At 46.5% G+C, this 14580-nt stretch overlaps 1 protein-coding gene and 1 non-coding gene across 2 annotated transcripts in view; both read left to right on the top strand.

Moving 5' to 3' along the window:
• Positions 1 to 112: 112 nt before the first annotated feature.
• Positions 113 to 184, top strand: trnap-agg (transfer RNA proline (anticodon AGG)). Its single transcript has one exon. It is a non-coding gene; the product is annotated as a tRNA-Pro (tRNA).
• Positions 185 to 5783: 5599 nt separating this feature from the next.
• bbs9 (Bardet-Biedl syndrome 9) overlaps positions 5784 to 14580 on the top strand; it is a 65336-nt gene continuing 56539 nt past the window's right edge. Inside the window, exons 1-6 of the mRNA XM_062466188.1 lie at positions 5784 to 5912; positions 7854 to 7972; positions 8138 to 8288; positions 9994 to 10058; positions 10345 to 10458; positions 13354 to 13528. Coding sequence (XP_062322172.1) covers positions 7861 to 7972; positions 8138 to 8288; positions 9994 to 10058; positions 10345 to 10458; positions 13354 to 13528 — 617 coding nt within the window. The 5' untranslated portion in view covers positions 5784 to 5912; positions 7854 to 7860. The remainder of the gene's footprint in view (positions 5913 to 7853; positions 7973 to 8137; positions 8289 to 9993; positions 10059 to 10344; positions 10459 to 13353; positions 13529 to 14580) is intronic.

Below are 14580 nucleotides of genomic sequence, written 5' to 3'. Positions count from 1 at the left end.
ATGACACCATTAGATGGCAGCCAAAGTCGTTATCAACTCGTCTACAATAAATGAGTTCAGTACCAAACACGCGGGTTACACTACCCAATCTGTCCACTTGAATCTCATGAGCGGCTCGTTGGTCTAGGGGTATGATTCTCGCTTAGGGTGCGAGAGGTCCCGGGTTCAAATCCCGGACGAGCCCAAATTTTGACTATGGATCATGGGATAATTAAAACTGACAGTAGTATCCCTGAAGTGCATTACACCCACTAATATGAGTACATCCCCCAAATGAAAACACTCCCCCCAAATACGAGTTAACTCCCATAAATAGGGTGACTTGCTCACCTCCCCACAACTCCCCACAATACAACACGTGTGTTCAACTTCATGCAGCGCCGAAGCTGAAATAACCATTGGGTGCTTCAAGTCAGCCGAGCTGCTGGCGACGCCGGCGCTGCATGAAGTTGAACGTATCTAAAGACACGCTCCCCCAAATGGGAAACGAAATTATATGAACTCAAAACGACTACATTAACTCTGTCGTGAAATTGATCGTTTTGGTAAGAAGAAAATTTGTGTTAACAATTCAGAGATTTATAATTGCACCAATTAGGCTACTCTTTATTTTAATCAGGGACATTCCTATGCGATAATCTTAGATATACTGTAACGTTTCACAACATTAAAATAAGTATGCGCATTGATGGAATCAAAACTTTTCAGAAGAAAAAACTAATTGTCCACGACAGAGAGAGTTACGTGGACCAGGATATTTGTTTGACTCGATTTTTACGTTTAACATGCAATTTATACTTTGCATTTCAGTACTTGCTACATGCTTTGATTGCCAAACAACTGTCCTGGTGCACGTAACTCTGTCTTCGTACTTCTGTCGATCAATTTCTTATTTCCTGTTAGTCAGCCTACTGTGCATCCATTCAGCGACGAAAGTTTTGTGCCAACCCTTTCCGTTTTTAGTTAATGTTATGTCGTTGAGTTAATGTAATGACGTTTCATTTGGGGGAGCGTATGTCTTTGTATTGGGGGGAGGTGAGCAAGTCATCCTATTTGGGGGTGAGATGACTCCTATTTGGGGGGAGTGTTTTCATTTGGGGGAAGTACTCCTATTAGTGGACCACAGTGTTTTTCAAGGCCATCATACTATCACTGCAGTGTATTCATTTTCCCCATTTTTCATTTTACCCGCCAAGAATTGGACCGCAAACTCAATCCGTACAATTCCGAACACGTTCAATTCCGAACATATTTCCGAACAAATTCCGAAACAAGTCCTACCACTTCCGAACAAGTCCTAACAGTGCGTTCACACTGCAGCGACGCGAATCGCTTGCCATCGCTCGCCTACCCACAGTTCACCCACAGTTCACCACGCTCGGGGGCGTTTCAAACAGATTAATGTAGAATGTAGTTCTCTAAAGTCACTGTTGTAGTTGTCATGGCCAAGTGTGCAGACTTGGGTTTACGTACTCGCAACATCGATCAAAATACAACTTGTATACAAAATACAAAACTGTTTAATAGACATACACGTTGACATGTGTAAAACACGTTTTATTATATTACTCGAAGTCTCTGCTAATCTGTCGATACAATACAGTAGGGAGTTACGTAATGTGACTAGACTGAATTTGAAAGTACCAGAACCAACAACTTAGGCAACCTTGCGCCATGCATCTTTAAAAAAAAATTAACATCTGTACGAATACAGCTATGTATAGTACGCACCCACACGAACGATTAGTTTCTCCTCCACCTTGAAACCTAGAAAGCTAGAAATGTTTACCATGGTTGCTATGTTACCAGAAACAAGAAAACACTCCGATTGGCCATCGCTAGCGAAAATCGCTCCTCATTTACATAAAGTTGAGAAAATCTCAACTCGGTCGCGTCCATAGGTCGCGTCGCGTCGCTACCCACAATGCACCACGCAAGCGATTCGCCTGGCTCCATAGAAAATGAATGGAAAACATGTTGTCGCTCGCATCGCGTCGCTGCAGTGTGAACGCACTGTAACCATTCCGAACGCAAGTCCTAACCATTTCGAACGCAAGTCCGAATACAGGCGGGAGGGGCAAAGAGTCACGTGACGTAAAACTGCAGAAGACTACAAAAAGAAAATTATCAGTACTGTACAGCATTGGCAGCTTTCTTACGACGTGAAAAATAAAAGAACAAAAGAAAAATAGGTATGTTAAAGCAAATTATATGTATACATGCATTTCTGAATTATGTTGACTGACCGATGTAGACGAACTATCTCTCATTGTGTTGTCTGATGCTGAAACTTTTCCGCTGAATTTTTTACGCGTAGCCGACAGTAAACAACAAAGCTAACGATCACGACTGTAATGCTACATTGAGTACTTGGTCTTTGTCAGCGTAAAAAAAAAGATTGTACAACCAAATTCTTCAATGGACGTATGATTTGTATACATGTTTTTTATGTCAGTCCTGGTATTGAAATTGGCGATGCAGACTCACTGCCCCTCTGTGTACAGTCCCCTCTGTGAGGTGCAACTTTTCTGCTGACTTTAATTTGACCTCAGAAGTACAGTAGAGACAGCAGAGCAAAATATGACTACATTGATACGTTGACCAGGGGTTTGGCGTAACAACAAAATAAAGTTGACGTGTTGGAGTACAAGCATATTATTCTATGGAAGTATGGATTTTATAAAAATGTCGGACCTGGTATTGCTGTACAGTAGCCTAGACAGCAGAGAAAACGATCACGACTGTACATCTATGCTACATTGATTGAGACCTTGGTCGTCAGCGTTACAAAATAATACAATATTTGAGAGATTGGCCTAACGTAGCTCATGTTTGCAGATAAGACTAAGATGGGAAAGCCAGAGTCGTACTGGAGGGACATCTGCCAAAAATACGCCCAGGGCAGGTACCAGTTTTCCACAGGCAAAGGCCTGGCAGCAAGAAGTGGAAAGGAGCTCTGGAGCAGATAGATGCTTGCCCACTGCAGAGCAAGGGCAAGGTGGATCTGTTCCGGAGACACCGAACATGCTCTTGTGGGTTCCATAAGGTAGGCTATATGATGATTGATCAAGTGATGATAAATTGCTGTTATAGATTATAATGTATTTGAAAATCTGGAGAAAACTATCAGTGTTGGATCATTAGTGAATGATTTATTACACGTAGCATGACCCTCTTTTCTACTTGAACCCTCCCCCTCAGTCAGATCAGTCATTAGAGGCAGGTGGAGGCTCCAGTGAGGCAGGCGGAGGCTCCAGTGAGGCAGGAAAAGTCTCCAGTGGGGCAGGTGGAGGCTCTAGTGAGGCAGGTGGAGGCTCCAGCGAGGCAGGCAGAACAGTGAAGTGCTCTCAGTGCAATGAGGTTGTGGAGGAAGAAACATTCATTGTGGTGGCCTACAGCTATCTCAAATAGCTGCTGGAGGACAACAGGGTTGTCCTGGAGAAGACCGACTTGGTTCTGATACCAGTCTACAAGACAACAGTCTCTTCTGGGTGAGTCTTGTTTTTTTTATGTGTGTACCTTTCCTATACAATGATGACATTATCCAGATTAAACTGCAAGAAAAACCTTCACCTGCTTGCTTGTTAGAAAATACTAAACATAGGAGGGTAGGCTATTATGTGTAAAATAACCAACTGAAGCATACTGTATGCATTTGTGTCTTGCAGGCTGCTTAGGAGGGATAAGAGGAAGGATGGGGACATGCTGTTGCTGCAGGCCACCGTTCTCCCCAAACAGTTTCACCAGGCCAAGGAGTCACTCCCTGAAGTGCAGACTGTTCCGGCTGCTCCTGTGCAGCATGGGCATGAGGCTAAGGTGTTTGAGGAGCCAGCAAACCGTGAGGGGGAAGCTTTCACCCCAAAGCGCACGGTAGCGGCAAACTGGCCCGTGTGGTTGTTCTCCACCCCTCCTCGATTCGGCCCACCATTTCCCGACCACCCACCAGGTCCATCTACTTCCCAGCCACCTCCCCAGTTCCAGCCACCTCCCCAGTTCCAGCCACCTCCACACTTCCATCCACCTCCACACTTCCAGCCACCTCCACACTTCCAGCCACCTCCACACTTCCAGCCAGCTGCCGACCAGTACCTGGCACCTCCACCACAAATGTGCCCCTCTGCCCAGCCAAGGCAGCGTACCTGGAGACAGAAAAAAGCTGCCCAGGAGAACGAGGAGCTAATGGCTAGGGGTGAACCACCATGCAAGCGGTTGAGGGATCACTACCAGTACGTTTGCAAACAGTGTGGGCAGGGGAAAAATAAAAGTACTGGTCACACCCAGCTGAAGGGTCGGTGGTACTGTCCAGCCTCAGGACTCTCCATGGCAGAGTGGAAGGAGCAGATGACCAGTCTTGCCAATGGGCAACAAAATGTATAATACGGTGTAATGTGTAAACATGTATAATAGTTATGTGTAAATAGTTAAATATTTGATATAGTTATGTTTTTCATTTCTGTGTTTGTTCATTGTGTTCTGAAAAAAATATCTTTATATATTTTCTAAATACATACTTTCAGTTTAAATAAACTGACCAAAGTTCCTCAAAATCTGACTTCAGGATTGTTTTTCTCCTATACCTTGGCCTGATACCGTTCATCCTGTCAATACTGTTAACACTGTATATACCTAAGCTTTTTCATATCTTTCATATTCTATATGACACATACTGTATGCACATTGCATACATTGCATTACACTTTACTGACAATACAGTTGAATCTAATCTAAATTTGAAATGAATATGTAACTTATTGAATTCCCTTTTTAAAAAGGCAGGAAGTTAGTTGAGCAATATCTCACAAGAGGTATGGATTATATCTGCACTGCTGATGGGTCATAGGCACAACACGGACTGCTGCAGACAAACGGCTTAAATATTTGCTATAATATTGTATATTATGTGTATCTTGAATGATATTTATTTAATTGAAAATATGTACTATTAGTGTTGTTAATACACTATCGTTAAAATAAGACATTTTGATGGAATATTTTTTTATTGACTCGGCCATACTTCATTCCTAGAACTCTTGCAAAGTAACTAAGTAACCTACCAGTGTTGTTATTAAATATCAGCACTCCTGAAATGCAGCCCTGCAATGTTGTCGATAAGAGTGATGAAAGAGTAATGAAAATAAGCGCACATTTGTGTGAAATGAACTTGAAAGGTGTGTGAGTGGAGAAAACATAATGACAATTTGTTTGTTTTCCTCCTCTTATATTTTCTAGGGGGGGGGGGGGGGGGGGGTAGAAGCCGTTTGTCTGCAGCAGTCCGTGCAGTCCGTTTTGCTTTGAATGTAGTTACTAGGTAATTTTGCTTTGAATGTAGTTACTTTATGATCACAGGATTATAAACGTACATCCCTGGCAATGGTCAGAGGAATTTCTCGACTATCTTCCACACTTCTTGTTTTAACTCCATTCCTATTACACTTTTGTGAATAACTTTTAAATACAAACCCTTTTAACACGCAGTATGAATGGAATAATTAATAAACATTAAAGTTTGAAATATCATGTACGCTTGCGTCCATTAAGCGTTAATGTATCTCTATATATTATTTTTAACTACGACGCTAATGCGCCTGACCTTTTACAGCCTATTGTTTTGAAGTGGTGCTAGAAAATATACCTCACCACCAACATAGTTTATACAAAGTTTGTTCAACTCAGACTGTCTATGGTTCAACTCCCAACTTTTACAAGAACGCATTGCATACAGTTGAAAAACTCAATTTCCCATGAATCTTGTTTTCATGTCCGTTCATGCGCGCAAGTATATCCCACAGTTTAGCGTCACTGCTATGACAACAGTGAGATGGTTTCAAGCAAGTTGGACATAATGACACAAGAAATGTGATTTTTGTTATAGCAGCAAACCTCAAATTGCAAGCAGGCTTGTCTTCAGAGAGGTAAGTGAAACACAAATAGAACTGTTAGCTCTTTTGCCATATTCGAGAGTTTTACAAAAAGAACACAGACACGAGCAGGAATTGATAAACAAGCCAGGTGCAGTAGCCGGTTAGCGCGCGGGGCTAATTAGCCATATACATAGGTTACTACTTAGCGTTAGTTACCTAATAAAAGTCAAGAGTTTCTCTGATACGACTATTATCTGGGGCAATAAAGGATACAATTATTTCCAAATGTACCAAGCCAAATGCAAACCCGACGCAGAGTATCTAGGTATTTTGGTTAGAAGAATCAACAGATGATGTACTTGCTAGAAGACTCTTAAGTAGGCATCATTAAATACAAAGCTACTATACTAAAGATATATTGCTTCAATCATTCTTCATGCTCAAATACTGTCTTAAAAAACGTCTAAATACATAAGAACGTGCTTTGTGTGTCATCTTTTGAGATGTTTCCCTCTGCAGTGATTTTTCAAACAACATTAACATTCTTAATCTTGAAATGGATGAGGTAGCTGAACAGTGAGTTTAACCTATATGACAGCAGAATAAGATACCTAATAATCTGCAGAGACTCAAACCATATTTTCCACCAGTTGGTAAATTTAATCAAATGAACTGTATATTATTTACAAATGTTCCACAATCAGTAAATGATCTTATGTAGATGGACAATTAGGGCCACCATGGCTAACAATCTTGCTCCTGTTACTGTTAGCCTTGATGTCATGTGATCCTGCAGTTTTTAATGAGTTTCATTAGCATAGGCAACATATTGTTTCCAGCCTGGAGCACCATACTTACGAAGACCACATTAATCGTTGGGTTTATGGTCTTGATATAGATTAGGTTGTAGGTGGGTGTGGGGCAAGGGATTCTCTCTCTCTCTCTCGCTCTCTCGCTCTCTCGCTCTCTCTCTCTCTCTCTCTCTCTCTCTCTCTCTCTCTCTCTCTCTCTCTCTTCGTCCCTCTATATTGGGATTAGCTGTCCATTCCACCTGCTCAGCAGTTAGCAATTAGGAAAGCTGCTTGGCCCGCACCCTGATACAATCCAGTCATGTGACTGGCTGGATTGCCATTGGCTAGTGTGCCGGCTTGTGTGTAACACCTGCTGGGCTTGGAAAGTCATGCCAACAGCAACTCTACTATTGAAGAATTGAGGCTTCTGCTAAGTCTCGTGTGGATCTGCGGGAGTAGTTGACCTAATCATTGAAGTAGAAGGTTACTTGGTGACATAAGGGCAGTTCCGAGGCCGGTTTCACATGGCTGGAAAGATGTAGACAGTAGACACACTAAAATACTGAATGCCTAGGCCTGCCCATCCCCTGAGTAGCCTGTGGTGCTCTGTGATGTAACAATCCACACTGCACCACAATGTGTAGACTGACGCAAAGAAGAGAAACATGAACATCTAGGTTATAGGATATAGTTATAGGTTATAGCTTTGGATACAGTAAAAAAACAACAACACACCAGACGTGTAGCTCTAGCCTCGACGTGGTCCCTGACATAAGTCACAAACACACCAAGTATTGGTTTTCCCTGTCCTCCTCTAACATTGAAAGTGCAGTTTTCCTTGCCTGGAAGCGAGTCCCAGCGGTGTGTGTTCTGAGAGTGCGTCATGGTTCTGAAGTGGCTCCCAGCGCCTGTCTGTGGCGTCCGACTCCCGTCCTCCCTCTGAAGTACACTCATCCTCTCCCCTCCAAGGACGTCGTTTGAGCTAATGTTCTCGGGAAAGAAAAAAAACGAAACTGACGTCGGACGTCTTTGTTTGTTTCCATACATGGAGTGCCCCTGAACGCGTGAGAGGGAGGGGGGGGGGGCGGTGGTGCATCTGTTCCCTATTATTGCCGTTTCATCGAGAAAAAGGGAGGGTAGGTGTGCTTGTGATGACCATGGGAAAAAATAAACTCCCTTTTTTTTTCTCTCTCCCTACCAGAAACGGCATGTCTCTGTTCAAGGCTCGTGATTGGTGGGCCACGGTTTTAGGCGAAGGGGAGGAGTTTGATCAAGGATGCCTGTGTGTTGGAGACGTGGACAACAGTGGCACAGGGCATGGTAAGTGTGTGTGTGTGTGACGTCTATGGCAAACCACAAGAATAAAGTGCATAAAACCAAACAAACAATAGAGCTAATGCTAATATACAATGTTGTGTGTGTATATATAATATATTGTAAAAAGTGTATGGGCTGCAGTGAGATACTGAGTGCTGTGTCCTGTAGATAAGGTTGTGGTGGGCAGCTACATGGGCGTGCTGAGGGTGTTCTCGCCTCACGCCTCCAAACCCGGCGAGGCCAGCAAGGCGGACGCCCAGCTGCTGGAGGTGCAGCTCCGAGACCCCGTCATCCAGGTGGAAGTGGGAAAGTTTGTCTCGTAAGTAGACGTTATTGGGAGCATACACACACATACACACACACACACGAGCGCGCACATGGAAACCCCCCAAAAATGCCCTACACACACAACATAGGACTGTAAAGTAACTCCCAAGTGTGTACGCCTCGTCACCTTCGGGATTATCCACATCTCTCTGTGTTCCGCAGCTAACTGGACAGACCGCTCAGTCACTCATGGCGTCTTTAATCTCTTAACCTCCTCCTTCCTCCACCCCTCTCTTCCTCCTTGGGCTGGCTATGTGTGGCCTTTTACTGAAGTGGTGCAGGTCACACTGGCATTAGCCCAACATAGCCCTGCTTAGAGCCCACATCAAGCTACTGGAGCTCCGTGTCACGGAGGGGGATTCAATCTCCTCAAACCTGTCCACACAAGAACTGGTACTGAACTGCACTTTGGGTGGCACGTGGGTGCTTTTCCATATTGGGTGTTGATAAAATGGAACCCAAAAAATTACCTAGAATGGATGCCATAGTTATATATGAGTCTAATGGACACAGTATCGGTTTTTGGTCTAGGCCTTCAAATGCCTTCATAATGCCTTTTACAGTATTCTTGACCACTGAAACTCAGCAGAATGCCAGTTGTTATTGCTGGCCCTGTTCAGCTAACCACCATATCATGAGCTTAGCTCTATCCTGTGGATTTATCCGACTCTACCAACCCCTGAGTGCTAAACTGGGCTACTCTGACAGCATTCGGCTAACCGCTAAGTCACCAGCATAGTTGTTGCTACCCAAGGGCCTCGCTCCACATTGTTGTTGTAGATAAATTAGCTCTCAATGGGAAATCATGTTCAGCAAAATGTTGAAAGTACCCACCCCTTCCCCTCCTCACGTCGAACTGAAATGTAACTGTTGAACACTCATTAATACCCAGAACCATCCAAGAGGGGCCGAGACAGAAAAAACAGATGAGTGAACGAGTGGGAAGATGGAAAGAAGGAGGAGGGAAGCACGGCGGGAAAGATGGAATGTCGGCACATGTCATCACCGGTGTCCCACACCGGGGGCCCAGGGACCTCCCGGAGAGCCAGGCTTCCGTGAAAAGCCGGGGCGGTGTTCCGAAAGTCTCCCCGCAAGGGGGGGATGTCAGAGCCGGAGTCAAAGGGGTTCTATGACTGTTTGTTTTGGTATGTTCTGTTCTGTCGAAGGGTGGTAGCGGTTAGCCATTACTTAAAGCAACCGCCAAAGAATTCGGGAATAGACTTGGAAGACAAACACGTTGTAAATATTGTCGGGAGGGGCGGGCGAGGCCCGGATGTTGTGACAGCAGCTTTCTTCAACACAGGGCTTTGTGGTTTTCGGTGAAAAAGAAAACGCCGGGCTCCAATTGTTGGGGTTGTTTTTGCCTTTTCCAACATTGCAACGTTTGGTTCGAAAGACGCAAAACGACTTCACAACCAAGCTGTGGAACATGTGTGGGGAGCCACAGATACAAATCTGACGAACCTCAAAATCTTTCCCTGCTTGTGTTTTACTCAGCTGGACCAACACAGTGTTTTTTTTATTTTAATGTAAGACTTGAGTCGAGCTGCCTTCATCACAGCTCTAGGCCTCGCGCAGGATCCATCAAAGAAGCCCGGAGAATCCTGCTTCTCCATTATGAAGCGACAGAGCCTCAAGTCACAATGTCTCCTCGTTGACCTCTGAATGACCTCCGGTGTTGTGCTTGTCTCTCCAAGGTGTTCAGAGCTCCTCCACCTGGCTGTGCTTCACCCCAGGAAGCTGTGTGTGTACTCTGTGTCAGGTAACTCCCGTGTGCTGAACTAACCAGCCCACCAGACTATGTACCCACGATATAGGTCACGAATAACACTTCTGACCAAGATGGACGCCATTTGAGTCTCATTAGTGACACATTACAAGAACGTCTACAATTTCTTATGTACAACATTTCAGTGAATGTATCCCACGTAGCAATTTACACCTACAACGGAATTTTGCAGAGCACAGTATAGGCTTGCGTCCCAAGTTGCCGGGAGTTTTCAAGGGGAAGGAAACGGCTGTGTGTGTGTGTGTCCGTCCCTGTGCAGGTCTGGTGGGGAACGTGGAGCACGGGGCCCAGTACCAGCTCAAGCTGGTGTACGAGCACCACTTGCAGAGGACGGCCTGCAACATGACCTACGGAACCTTCGGAGGGGTCACAGGTACGAGACAGACCCTTCTACGGGCACGCATACGCACACAAAGGCAGACACGCACGCAGACAGACACAGACACAGGCATTACATGCACACACACACACAGACAGACATACACACTTCAACAACCCCTCCCAACCACACACATCGTCATCCATGTGCTCTTTTGTGTTCATTTCATTTCTAATGACCACAGAGCTGGAAGGGGATTTTACTGTGTGACGTGGGGTCAGTCCTCGGTGTATGAATGAACGTTTATTTTTACGGCAGTGAGTAAATCCATTGGCCGTGAGTGAGTGAGTGTGTGAGTGCGTGCGTGCTTATGTAAGGTTGCCTCAGGTCAACCAAAGAACTAGTTTTTTAGCATGTCAAAGGTCTGGCCCATACCCCAGACAGGATACAACAGGCAATTCATTAATATGAAAGGGCACTAATAGCCAAACATATGCACACACACACACACACACACACACACACACACACACACACACACACACACACACACAGATGTTCATTCATATGGAGGAAAACACACAAAGCCCCATGCCCAACCTCCCATCATATCAGCCCACGCTGTCTCTGCTGTCTCACTCTCAAGCTGAAGACCTGCAAGTCCAGTCCAGCATGGCACCCCCCCCCCCCCCCCACACCCACACACACACCCCATCTAAAACGTAAGGGGAGCAACTGTGGTTAAACAAAAATGGCCAAAAATGAAATAAGGACTGTATTGTTTAGGTGTGTGTGTGTCAGCGGAGATGCTAGGAGTGGACTCTGTTTGTCTTGGATGTAGAGGTCTAGTCCAGGTCTTTCCCTCCAGTTTTTCCAAAGCGCTAATTGTCTTAGAGGCCATGGACCTTTTCCAGGGGAGTCCACTGCTCTTTGCCTTGTTCCCTTATCTCTCCTTCTCTCTCTTTCTGCTTCCTGTTCTGTCTGACTGATCGCTACTCGTTCTCTCTCCTCTGTCTCCCTCTCCTCTCTGTGTCTCACTCTCATCTTCATCTGTCTTGCTCCACACCTCTACATCTCATTCCAAGACTAAACATGTTGTTGATGAATCTCCTTCTCACTACGGTGTCGTCCCTCTCTGCTCTCTGACTCTCTCCAGCTCAGGCCTCCCCCTCCCCTCTGTGTGTGTGTGAGCATGCGAGAGAGAGAGAGTGGATTAAAGGCAGCCCACTATAAATCCAGATAGAAACTGACAGGTCTGGATAAGAGGATCGATCCACTGACTGTCCCAGTTCTTCTCCAGGCAATCCCTTCCTCTTCCAGCCACTAGAGGGCAGCACAGCCTGGAGAATCAGCAGATATTGGCTCTACTTGTAACAGGTTGCCCCTGCATGTACAGGTCACATAACAGCTTGACCCCTGAACTCTGACTGTAACCTAGAACCAGGAGAGATTGTTTATACGCTAGACCGTAGTCATTCACTGTGTGTTTTGGGTTCAGTGAGTGTATGAAGCAAATACCCAAAGAGAGACGTGTGTGTGTGTGTGCGCGTGCGTGCGTGTGTGTGTGGGCACCCATGGATGTGAGCACCAAATGTGTGGGTACCATTTTTAGACGATATAGGCTCTGTAATAACAGTGCTTTCCTAATACTGTCCTAATAGCTGGGCTTGGGCATAGGTCAGAATCCTTTCTCACACCACACGCACACACACACACACACACTCCACTCCATCCAGAGCCCTCGTCCCAGAGAGCCACTGTACCTGCCAGCCTCTGTGCTTTGTCCTTGCCCTACACTAGTATAACATGCTCCATAAATGACACATATGGGCTGTTTTCCTCACTTCCTCTCCTCAGGATAGAGGCTTTGTGTTTTATAGTGGGCTTTAATACCCTATAGCCCATATATGGGCGTAGCCGCACACACTCATATCCACACAGCCAGGACCGAAACAGTCTACACTTTTAAGCGCTCTGCATGCACACACAGGCAGACACACACACATGCACCTGCATACACACATAGAGAGCAGGGTGGTGTTGTGATGTGGGAGACCTTGTCCCTGACTGTGTTACCGACCGCCCACTGTGTCCGGAACAGACCAGATGACCAGAATAGAACACACACACACACGTGTGTGGGTTAATGTGGTCGTGTCTTTGTTTGTATGCGTCACTGTGTGTGTGCGTGCGTGTGCGTGCGTGCTCTCTGTAGGTGGTTGTCCTGGACCCCTCGTTGATGTGAGTGTGATTTTTAACAGCGCGTAGAGGCCCAATTATAGTACTCTGGTCCCACTCACCCTGTTTTATGGGTCATTGTGTGTGTGTGTGTGTGTGTGTAGGCACGTGTGTGCGTTTAGGTGTGTACGCCACCATCCTACACTGATTTTCGGTGTCATAAAGCCCTCGTTTGACAGCCTGCCACGCGGCAGGACTTTCCAAACTCCAACCCGTTGTACGCACACACACACACACGCTGAGAACAAGCCAGGCTCAGTGAGGGAGATGTTAATGGACGTATCAGATTCAGAAAGAGGGAATGATCCTTGCCATGCTCACAGCAACACTGCTGAAACACAAGGGCTCATGTACACACGACACAAAACATTGGCCTGGCTCTCCAGTACTCCTGGTTGTGCTGTAAGACTACATGATAGGGAGGGGGGGGGGGGGGGGGGCGTTTTCCATCCACTGTGGTCGAGGCAACAATCTGGCGAGGGCGCTGAGCTGATGGCAGCAAAGAGCAGGTGTGCTGGTGGAGCGAGGAGCCAGGGGAGAGACACGCCCAGGCCGCAGACACAGAGAGAGAGAGAGCTGCAGGGAACACCAGGGACTTACCAGGGCCTTGGCCATGACATGACATATGTTCTCTTTCTGCTTACTGTGAATGTATTTCTTCTTCTTTACCTCCCTTTGTCTCCCTCTCTCTCTCTCCCCCCCCCCCTCCAGGCCACCACTCCCTGTGCATCCAGTCCATGGACGGCATGTTGATGTTCTTTGAGCAGGACAGCTACTCGTTTGGTCGTTTCCTGCCGGGCTTCCTGCTGCCAGGGCCCCTGTGTTACTGCTCCCGCACCGACACCCTGGTCACCGTGTCCTCCGCCCGCCAGGTGGAGAGCTACAGGTACAGGCTGGCTGGCTGGATGGCTGGCTGGTTACTGACACTGTCTGGCTGGCTTGCTGGCTAGCTGACTGGCTGGTGTTGACTGGCTGACTGGCACTGACTGACTGACTGGCTAGCTGACTGGTTTGGCTGACTGGCACCATAAGTAGCAGGTCTTTGAACACGTGCTGTGAAATAGACTGGAGGCCGTTTTATATACTGCTCTCACCACAAACCACAGCGCCGTTTGTGAATAAAGAGTGCACGAGAAGGGATCTGTGTGTGTGTGTGCGCGCGCTTGCGTGCTTGATGCACTTGTCTCTGGGACGTTTGAATGTACATGGACTGTGTATGTACACTACTGCAGAAGCCTGTGTTCCTCCTATTCGAGTGTCTGTGTACGCGCTTTGTATGAAGTCCTTTGTGTGCATGGGTACGTGTTCCCACAATGTGTGCATGTTTCCTGTGTGTGTGTGTGTGTGTGTGTGTGTGTGTGTGTGCTGAGTATAACTAGAGGATAGCAGATACTGCAGAGGGCAGATTGGGTGTTCAGGGCCCTATTTCCACAGCTGCGGCTGGTTAGCCCACGGTGCTAACTGAACGTTTTCACGTCCTAATGAAATTTCCACTCATTGATCGGCAGCTCTGCTCGAATAAGCCCAGGCTTTATTTTGCCCCGCGCTCGCCACTCATCGCCCCGGCAACAATAATCAGAGTCGTCTTCCACTCTCCAAACACACTCCGGGACTCTGATCTCCAGGGTCCCATTCCCAACCGGAGGGAAACGTGAAGTGTGTGTGTATGTGTGTGAGAGAGAGGGCTTCTGAGAGTATTTGTGAAGTAGCATGTGTGTGTGTGTGTGTGTGTGGACGGTACAGGACAGATGTCCGCTATGTGTATTGGAATGTGCGTGTGTGTATTGGAGGCTTTGGGAAGCCACAGCTCCCAGCCGTTTGTTATCCCGGATTTCTCCGGCTTCTCTCAGATATCAAGAGATTCCCCAGACGAGATATAATCGCGGGAACGCTGACCTCAGCCCCCCCTCCCCCCAGCCCCCCCCCCCCCCCCACACA

This window comes from Osmerus eperlanus, chromosome 7 (assembly GCF_963692335.1).
Source record: "Osmerus eperlanus chromosome 7, fOsmEpe2.1, whole genome shotgun sequence".
Classification (NCBI taxonomy): Eukaryota; Metazoa; Chordata; class Actinopteri; order Osmeriformes; family Osmeridae; genus Osmerus; species Osmerus eperlanus.
The sequence above is the reverse complement of the archived record's forward strand: the minus strand, read 5'-3'. Positions and strand labels throughout refer to the sequence as shown.